At 41.5% G+C, this 10,657-nt stretch overlaps 1 protein-coding gene across 1 annotated transcript in view; it reads left to right on the top strand.

Moving 5' to 3' along the window:
• Positions 1 to 4,268: 4,268 nt before the first annotated feature.
• LOC308398294 (nuclear receptor ROR-alpha A-like) overlaps positions 4,269 to 10,657 on the top strand; it is a 72,056-nt gene continuing 65,667 nt past the window's right edge. The window contains exon 1 of the mRNA XM_080884847.1: positions 4,269 to 4,372. Within this exon, the coding sequence (XP_080740973.1) occupies positions 4,345 to 4,372 (28 nt within the window). The 5' untranslated portion in view covers positions 4,269 to 4,344. The remainder of the gene's footprint in view (positions 4,373 to 10,657) is intronic.

The following is a 10,657-nucleotide window of genomic DNA, read 5'->3' as shown; positions in this document are numbered from 1 at the left end:
GGGTCTATTATGGTATGTTATAATGTACACGGTATGAAGTATGTTGTGAATATTCTATAACTATAAGTATGTACAGGCTGTAGTGAGTACAAGCTATGTACAGGCTATGAACAGGATATAAATATGAAAAACTATACAGAATATGAAATAAATAACTTTACAGAATCTGAGATATACAGCTATACAGAAATGGGAACTATGCAAGTTGTAAACAGTTGTAGGATTAAAGATTATCGAATGTACAGAATGATTATTTACACAGAGCTATACAGTAGTGCAGTTAAGATAAGTGAGGGTGTAGATAGTTTCTACAGAGGCTATATAAAGTGCTAGTGGTTGTGAGTGGTGGTTCAGTCCATGTTATTATTGTGTGTTTGAGGGTACAGTTGTCCATTGTGGGTGTGTGTATGTTCAGTCCATGAGTTTAACGTGGGTCAGATGTCAGGAGGCAGAGTTCAGGAGTCTGACAGCTGTGGGGAAGAAGCTGTTCCGGTACCTGGTGGTCTTAGTCCGGAGGCTCCTGTGGCGCCTCCCAGAGGGCAGGAGGGTGAAGAGTCCATGTGATGGGTGACTGGGGTCTTTGATGATTTTCACAGCCCTTTTCAGACACCGCTTCCTGTAGATGTCTTTTATGGCAGGAAGTGGTGCTCCGGCGATGCGCTGGGCAGTTTTCACGACCCTCTGCAACGCCTTCCGGTCCGAGGCAGAGCAGTTCCCGTACCAGACTGTTATACAGTTGGTCAGGATGCTCTCGATGGTGCAGTGATAGAAGTTCACCAGGATGTCTGAGGACAGGTGGTTCTTCCTCAGAGTCCTCAAGAAGAAGAGGCGCTGGTGAGCCTTCTTGACCAGCTTGGAGCAGTTGGTCGTCCAGGTGAGATCCTCGGAGATGTGAACTCCCAGGAACTTGAAGCTGCTCACACGCTCCACAGCCGTCCCCTTAATGTGGATGGGTGGATGTGGGTCAGCATTCCTCCTGTAGTCCATGATGAGCTCCTTGGTCTTCTCGGTGTTAAGCAGCAGGTTGTTTCTGTCGCACCACTCAGCCAGACGATCCACCTCCTCCCTGTAGGCGGCCTCATCGTGGTGTCATCTGCAAACTTAATGATGGTGTTGGAACCATCAGCAGGTCTGCAGTCGTGGGTGAAGAGGGAGTAGAGGAAAGGGCTCATCACACAGCCTTGTGGTACACGGTTCATTGTGATTGTAGATGAGCAGCGGTTATCCAGCCGGACATGTTGGGGGCGGTTGGTCAGGAAGTCCAGTAACCATTTGCAGATGAGGGAACTGATGCCCAGGTCTGTCAGTTTCCTGATGAGTTGTGAGGGGTGGGTTGTATTGAATGCTGAACTGAAGTCTATAAAAAGCATCTGGCGTAGGTGTTGTTATTGTCCAGGTGTGAGAGGACAGAGTGCAGTGCGATGGAGACTGCATCCTCTGTGCTCCTGTTCTGGCGGTATGTGAATTGGTGGGGGTCCAGGGTGGGGGGGAGACAGGATTTGAAGTGTGCTAGGACCAGCTGCTCTAAGCACTTAGATGATCACTGGAGATTGAGACAACGTAGGAAAAACTGATTCTAACTCATCCGAGGATTTACAAGATATTTAGAAGACTTGATGGTTAGAGGTTTTAGTTTTCTGAAAACCTGTGAACATGATAACTTAAGAGACCTCCTAAGATTTTGAAATTGAGAACATAATGTTTGAATCTCAGGAGATCAAATTTTATGAAAATCTTGTGAATGTGAGGCAGAACTAGCAATAACTTAATTAAGAAAATCTCAACATTCATGTCAGTTTTATTGTGAATGTGTGTGTAATCTATGAACCAGTTTTTGCCATATAAGACATGCTAGTCCTTTGTTCTCTGCACTCCAAACCCGGGTTTGGTGGATATCTTTAGACTCGTGCTGCTGGAGGCCTGGATGTAACTGGCTGACAGATTTCTGCTGAAGCTGCGTCTCTCAGCGGTTTCTTGCTGCGTCGTCCTCTGTTATCTTCCTCTTTGCTTAGTTTTTGCTGTTCGTTCTGTCTGTCTTTGCATTGTGCTCTCTTCCTTCCTTTTCATGTCTCTCCTACCTCTTGTTTCTTTGAACTGTTTGTTTTGTCAACCACAGTGATGGAGGGCGGCAGCACGACACCACATGACTGTGTGCTTTTTTCTTTGTCACATTCCTCTGCGTCTCTCCTGAAAGGGAAAAGTGTTTTTTTTTTCAGTACAGCAATACAACTCTAAATCCAACTCCAACTGAACACGAACTCCACCATTTTTTCTGCTAATCACTTTCAGGGCTTTTGTGCCTTTATTGTCATTTTCTTATTTTATTTTTACATTTTTTCTTTGTGTTATTTCCTGTCTCTATTATGTCATTTTTCACATGGTTGTGGACAATTAAGTCATTTTTTTGTTTTTGTCTGTTTGTTTCAAATGCAAAACTGTGATTGGGTGTTGTTTTGTGTTTATTTGACATAATCTTGCTATTTTTAGGCATTATTGTGCATCTCATTTGTCTCTTTGTGATGTATCTGTGTCTGCACCGCTGCAGATCTCATGCCAGGGTTTCATTACCAAAAACTATCTGAACTAATTGACCTGCGACATGACAGTTTTTTTTTCTTTTTAAATTATGGGGCACAGTGATAGTGAAGAATGTTGTTTTCTTCAATTTGACCTAACAATAGCAGTGCCATCTCGCTGCTATAATGACCAAAATGCAAAGATAGCACAATAATGAGAAAGCCTGTTTAATAACTTATTGTCACAGAGAGAACCAGTCAAACATCTTTGGCATGTGGTAAAAAGTGAAACTGGCAGCATTAATCTGCAGCTGACAAATTGGTAGAAATGATGCACCACGGTTATGTTGACATCTCAAAGAAAACTTTCCAACGTCTCAGTTAGAGTCGAGGCTGTTTGAGAGGAAAGAGAAACCCCATTTCATTTTAGCTGTTGCTTTTAAGAGATCTGATAAACTTCCCGTCTAAATGAAACCTTCTGCCTCACCAGGAAGCCAAATGGAGGAAAATACATAACTATAAATAAAAGAAACCAAAAAATGTTCTTATTTTTATTTTATTTAATTTATGTGTAAGAGACTGCTGCATTTTGTAGTAATTTTGTGTTCATGCTGATTTGTGTGTGTGAGGTGGAGAGGAGGGGAATGATGCAACACCAAAAATGACTTAAAAATACAGTCGGTGTAGAATATGGCTTCCTTCTGCAGAGTGTTTCTCGAGTGTTTGTTTCCATACACTCTCCTGTTTAAATGTCCAACTGTACAGCATTAACAAGCATGTTTGTACTGCAACAAATTTTGGAATCGTTGACGTTGGAATCAGTCTGGATTACCTCACTGACGTTACTGTTTAGTATCTTAGATTGCAACATTATAATTATAATATTGATCAGGACCATAATGCCATTACTTTACCAGCGAATAACTGGTAAGGTCAAATAAAAACTGTTCTAAAAGTATGACTGGAGGCATTTAAAAGCATCTCTTCTTGAGATTTTATTTTTTCTTTGCTGGATCAGCACCTCACAGGTGGTACAGCACTACTAGGCTGCCTGACTACGGTCTACCTGATATTGCTGGTGTTGTTCATGCGTCATCATAATGTTTGTCCAGGATCAACATTGCAACTGGCCTCTCACCTTGTTGCGATGCCATATCTTTGGAATGTGGAAGAAGGAGAAAAAAATGTCTTTGTTTATGTAAAACGCTCTTCTGGAACAAGTGCTCAGCATTTCAGGGTTTAAAAAATAATTATTATTAGGTATTATCAAGTTATGTTTGCTATTAACCAAATTTAGGTTACTCATGTTCTTTTGCTAGTAATAGTTTTTCATAGCATTAGCTAACTTCTTGGCTAATGCTAACTGCTTATACAATGTGATTGGTCAGTTGCAATGTTGATCCTGGACAAACATCATGATGATGATGTAAGAACAACACCAAAAGTTGACTGACATGAATGTTGCAGATTGGTCATTTTGTTGATTTTGTGTCCCTCTGTGGTACTTTGTGTTTCTTTGGTGTCATTCTGTGTTCCTTCTCATCAGTGGTTCATATTTTTGTGTTGGGTTTTTTTTGTTGTTGTGTGGTTTTATATAATTTTGAGATTGTGCGCTCACGGTGTTTTAAAAGTGTCCTCTCATTGGCTGACAGCTGTGTCAATAAGAGGTGCAGGTAAGTGATGGGGCGGGGCCAGAACGATGACGTTGCAGTCACATGTATCCTCATGCTGTGCCGAGCAGCCGGAGGATGACAGTGCTGATAGAGCTGCCGCTGGTCTCACACAGGGAGCTGTGTTACTGTTTTCTCCACGAGCCTGGATTATAACTATGTATTTTGTCATTACTGCCATGAAAGGTGAGTGTAAAAGGTGTGTGTGTGTGTGTGTGTCATTTTACTTTGGGTTTAGAGTTTTCTTTCAGCACTTCAACATGATTGTTGGTCCACGGAGAAGCTCCACTCTGCTTTTTGTTTTGTATGGTTTCCCTGGTTTGTGTGCGCTCATCCTCACCGAGCTGTCAGCGCTACTCTACATGTGTTGTTGTGTCTGATAACTGTTGGAGCGCAGAAACACGACACCCTCACTGATCGTGGAAATGCTATTTTGGGAAATGTGAGTCAAGTTAGTGGGACTTTAAAGTATGGGAGGTGGAGGATGAGGCGGACAGCAGACGGGGTGTCTGTGAAAGTTGACGATACGGTCTTGAGATGCGCTCCGTGTAAATGAAAGTTGTGGGGACGAGGATTAACTATTTCTTTTTTAAAGCTTGTGGCATTGCTCCAGGTTTCGTCATGTGCTTTTGTGTGTGGAGCTCTTTGCTCCACATCGAAATGGAAAAGAAAATCGAGGTGTGGGCAGGGGCGGACTACAAGACGGTGTGTTCCTGGGCAGTCGCGCATAAAAGCCCCCCAAACCAACTTAGACTTGCTGAATGTGCACGTTCTCCTCAGTTAGATAAAAATGGGACAGAGTTAAAAAGCTCCACTACATTTGTGGCTCTGTCTCATGACCAAAGCCCAAGTTTATGTATGCAGTATACATTCTGAAACATTTGGACGGCTGATGAGCATGCTGGGAAATCCACTGCTTGTATTTCCTTTGTGTTTTTGTCAAGAACTGAAAGGCTGTTCCGACTTATATGTTGAAAATATGCAGTCATATGTATGTATGTGTGGACTTGTGTGTGGTTGATTTATATAGAAATTAGTCCAGTGGAAACAGTTATTGATTGAGTAACTCTATGAATGAATGTGCTTGTTTGGTACAATCCCCTGTCCACTCAGCCTGTGAGGACCTGTGGTTCATGGGCTTCTCTCATTTGTTCCATGCTTACAGACTTTACACTTGTCTTCAGGTTACAATAGCAAGGCTCAATCTGTAGCTGAGTAGTCGATTCATTGTGAGCTTGTAGCATAAACTTATGTTAAATGTGTCCATTCGCCTGACCTCTGACTGCAGTTGTTGTCCATGGTACTGATCAGAAGCTGGAAAAATGCTGTTGGTGTTATTGATTATTGCTATAAGATATTATTTTTCAGTTTCTGTGTGTGTGTGTGTGTGTGTGTGTGTGTGTGTGTGTGTGTGTGTGTGTGTGTGTGTGTGTGGATGCGTGAGAGAGAGTGAGTGAGTTAGCAATAAGGTCTCAAAACAATGATCTGCCCTGGGGTTGATCACATGATCACAGACGTGTGGCACGCTCCGGTCTCATTTGACATATTACAGGGTTGTTTTTGTTGCATTTGTAGCAGTCAGTCATCTAATTTAATATAATTTATCAAAACTGTGGTTTGGGTTTTTTTTCCTTTTAGGTCTTTGCTTTATTTCTTGTGTAGAGATGCAACAATGCTTATATGTTGACATTACACACCGCATAAAAAGGAAGTGCCTTAAACCTGCATTCTGTTTAATGGTTACTGGAAGGGCAAACCCTGTGGTTGCACTTTTGGGTGTATAGAGATTTATGGGAAATGGACCTTCAGCTCCCTTGCTCTGTGTGTTTCGGGTCTCAGTGAATCAAAAATGAAGTGCACTTTGTAAATTACTTTGGTCTTCTGAATGCAGAGTGAAATATCTTGCCACAGGCTTCAGCACTTTTACTGTGGTAAAAGTTTTCCCATCAAATACAAACACTGGAGGTCTGGCTGATCACTTCTTCCCCACTGAGAGCGAGACCTAGAAGTGCACTGCCCTTTGTAAGGAGATTTGTGGGGTAAATTCCCTGAAGGGTTGTTGAACTGGAAGTGCAAACTCAGGTCTTTCATAATCTTTTAAAAAGCCTCTATCTGCAGAGTTCATCTAGAGTTTAGCTTCAAGCTAAATTTTTAAATCCAGCTGTTGATGTCACTGTGATGCGTCGCCGCTTCTGATACGAGGCCAGACTGTCATGTTTAATGTGTCTGCAATAAGTCATAAAGACACGATTATTTAATTGAGTTCAAACTGTCAGTGCTTTAGTCTGCCCAGCAGATTCAAAACCGTCATTTTTCTTTATTTCATGAACGATTTGAAACACATGCTTACATTTAGCTCATCATTCATTTAGCCAACACCCAGGTGCTTCTCCTTTAGTAAGAAACTTTACAGCTGTTCAAGTTGATTTGTATTTTCTTGAAAATTGCAAAGTGTGTGTGTGTCTGTGGTTTAATGCTGTCTGTTCCAGATTCCCAATCTGTGAGAAAACACTGCAGGAGGCATTTAGCCAGCCTGTTATGTCAGAGGATTACAACAGCCAGGAGATTATTTAACTGTTTCTTAGGGGGAGGGGGAGCGTGGTGACATCACTGGTGACATTGTGATCAAAAAGTGCGCGCAGTTGTTTACATAAACAGAAAAGACAGAAAAAAGTAAGAATATTTGAAACAGTTTAGAAATATTGTCGATTATGGCAGAAAGCATTTTTAAATTCTGCACAATAATTCTAATCTCAGCGATTTAAAAAAAAAAAAAAAAAAAAAAGAGAAAAAAAAGAAGATGCTTGGGCTCGCTGATTTTACAAAAGGGCTCCAGTGGATGGATCCGCATGTTGATTTCCTTGAACTTCAAATATAAATTATGATATAAAATAACAAAGTGCTGTCTGGTATTTGGAGCTCGATGTGACTCTTAGCCCTTTCCCACTAGTGCCCACTGGGATCGGCGTTGCTCGACCCGAGTCAGTTTTTAAGGTTTTCAATTCAATTCAATTTTATTTATATAGCGCCAAATCACAACATAAGTCGCCTCAAGGTGCTTCATAGATACAGAGAAAAACCCAACAATCATATGAGCCCCTATGAGCAAGCACTTTGGCAACAGTGGGAAGGAAAAACTCCCTTTTAACCTCCCTGCCGGAGGTTTCCGGCAGAACCAGGCTCAGGGAGGGGCGGGGCCATCTGCTGCGACCGGTTGGGGTGAGAGAAGGAAGACAGGATAAAGACATGCTGTGGAAGAGAGACAGAGGTTAATAACAGATATGATTCAATGCAGAGAGGTCTGTTAATACATAGTGAGTGAGAAAGGTGACTGGAAAGGAAAAACTCAATGCATCATGGGAATCCCCCGGCAGCCTACACCTATTGCAGCATAACTAAGGGAGAATTCAGGGTCACCTGGTCCAGCCCTAACTATATGCTTTAGCAAAAAGGAAAGTTTTAAGCCTAATCTTAAAAGTAGAGATAGTGTCTGTCTCCTGAATCCAAACTGGAAGCTGGTTCCACAGAAGAGGGGCCTGAAAACTGAAGGCTCTCCCTCCCATTCTACTTTTAAATACTCTAGGAACAACAAGTAGGCCTGCAGAGCGAGAGCGAAGTGCTCTAATAGGGTGATATGGTACTACAAGCTCATTAAGATAAGATGGGGCCTGATTATTTAAGACCTTGTATGTGAGGAGCAGGATTTTGAATTCAATTCTGGATTTAACAGGAAGCCAATGAAGGGAAGCCAAAACCATTAAGTGGTAGTACCTGGTGCCGGTTCCTTTTTAAGAACCTACTCGCCGGAGTTCCATGCGCTTGGAAAACCATGATCGCAACAGACTGCATGCCACCGATTGGCTAGTCACTGATGTCACTGTGAGTTGTGAGAGCAACTCCTTCAAGAAAATCAAAACCACCATTTTTGAAAAACAATGATGGCAATAATTGAAAAAACAACATGTGTCTGACGCACATAAGGTGGGACTCAGTTGTAATGGAAAATGACAGAGACTGAGACCGAGTACTAGCAGAAAAGGGCTGTGTGAGAATAACCGTGGTTCCCCGGTGTTGTGTATCCTACACTGCCTATGTCAGCAGGTCCAATTGTGGCCTGTACCCGGCTCAGGCTACACATCTCAGGAAACCCGTGCTGTACGCACGCAGGGAGTGATTTAGAGCTGCGACCAAGGTGACAGACCCTTCGTGATCCAGAACAGAAGACTTTTAATGGCTTTTAGTTCCTCTTAATAGATCTTGTTGGCCAAAGGCCTTTTTGTTTTCAGTCATCTTTTTCTGTTGGAAGCCAGAATGGAAATTTCAGTTCAGTTCCATTAATTCAGCAGCCGTAGCTCCAAGTGCACATCAGATGAAATTACATGGAGCTGATGACATCATTGTTTCTGAACCAGCAACGTTTTACACAAACTCGTTAGCAACATTTTGTGAATGCATTGCATGACTGTGCCGCATGTGCTGCACACTCAAACTGTCTCTGCATTCATTTGTGTTTCTAAATATCTCCCAACATGTGCAGGATACAGTAGCTATTAAAATACCTACAGGACAGCGCTGGCTATCTAAACCTCACAGATATCCAGGATTTATCCATGAGCACATGATAGAGTCTTTTAGGAAATATCTGTTGACATATCACACTCTGTCAGCTGTCATTTATAAATCAGCATGCTACAACTGACCAGGAACTCTGCTCTGCGCTGTATGAATCACTGCCTCTAGCAGAATATAGGACTGTAGTTTTTCAGGAGTGCGATAATCATAAGTAACCATAAGTTACTGTCCATTACAGTTTGGCCTTATATATAAATGGCAGCTGCCTGTTTTATATTTCCTGTAGGAAGTAGTTTTTTTTTTCTTAAGACACAGAATGGATTCATCCAGCTTTCTGATGGATCCAAGTCTGGCCTGGATTTTACACTCTGCATTTAGTAGCAGCTTTCCCCCCCCCAAACAACTAAGTTGGTCACAGTAAATGATAAAACGCCACACAAAAACAAAACACGTTTTGTAAAAATAAATTCCTCAGTAAAGCAGAATGTAAAACCACGCATGCATTTCAACAGAAGACAAAGAAGGAGGCCCTTTTATTAACCACCAAACAAACCTTGACACATTTCTGAGGCTGAGCGGCGTCTGCTCGGCCCTCCTCTCTCCCGCTGCTTTGATCCAGTGTCTGAGAAATGCTATTTTTTTTCTTTCTTTAGAGCTCAGTTTCTGATAATTTATCCATTAGGGATTTGTTTTGCTCAGGCTTTAGCATTTTTGGAGTAAACAGCAGTGGCTCTTGTGATATTCTTTCTTGCTCATTAGCCTTCACTTAGTGCTGCTATCTTGCTAATTACACATTATACTGTGGTATCTGTACAGTAAGCAAATGCAGCATCCCGAGGGAAAACTCTGGAAGTTCATCTGGATTCCTGGTTCAAAGTGAAAGTAAGATATTTGTTGTGTACTGATAAATAAAGTAAAAAAGCAGTGCAGCGTTAGAGTGAAACAAAAAAAGGCAGGAGGTGTGGGAAAAAAGACAAAAAGATAATGAAAAAAATAAAGAAAAATGAAATCTTCTTTCATGTTTATTTATTACTAAACTCTTCATTTTAATCATTCATTTTTGTATGTTTTCCCCCCATTGTTAAAATTCTTCCATGTTTTTAGTTATTTAAGATAAGATAAGATAAGATAAGATAACCTTTATTAGTCCCACACTTGGGAAATTTGTTTTGTCACAGCAGGAAGTGGACAGTGCAAAAGTTATGAGGCAAAAATTAGAATACAATAAGAATAAATACAGTACACAACTGTACAGAATAGAATAAAATAAAATACTATATACAGTAGAATAAAATAAAATAAATATACAATAAGATAAAAATAGAATACAAATACAAATACTATATACAACTGAGTAAAAAATTTGGGCATTATTTCACATGGTTCCCTTTTCTTTGTTTTCAAAAAAAAGGTTAAATATCTTTTTTCTTCATTGTGTCTGCATGACAGTGGCAGACACCGGGTCATTGTGGCTTCTCACATGCAGAAATGTGGCTTCTGTCGGTTCATTTAAGCCCCCTGTATGAACCAGTGCAGTCCAAATCAGCAGTGAGGTCTTTGAAACAGAAATATGGATGGTTACGCATGTGGAGGTGAAGCAGAGACTCACGGTTTGGCGATTAGTGTGCCGACCTGCTAGAGAGGTGACTAATCGAACCACCAACTGTGGCTGATGAACAAGCTGCTGCTTCATCTGCTCACAGCCTGAATGGGCATGTTGGTGCTCCATGTGTGGCACCATATGTCTGCCGTTTTTACATCGACTCTGAAAATTTGGAAGCTGGACGAGGAGATTAAAGAACGGAGCCTGTTAGCAACATCTGAGCAAGAGCAGTTGAGGCGAGATCTTGGGTCCTCCTGGGAGTGAGCATGGCCTTTGCAGTGTGGTGGACTGAGGAC

The sequence above is a fragment of the Rhamphochromis sp. 'chilingali' genome (genome assembly GCF_963969265.1).
Source record: "Rhamphochromis sp. 'chilingali' genome assembly, chromosome: 6".
In the NCBI taxonomy this organism is placed as follows: domain Eukaryota; kingdom Metazoa; phylum Chordata; class Actinopteri; order Cichliformes; family Cichlidae; genus Rhamphochromis; species Rhamphochromis sp. 'chilingali'.
Note: the sequence above shows the minus strand (reverse complement) of the source record. Positions and strands in the feature narration are given on the sequence as shown.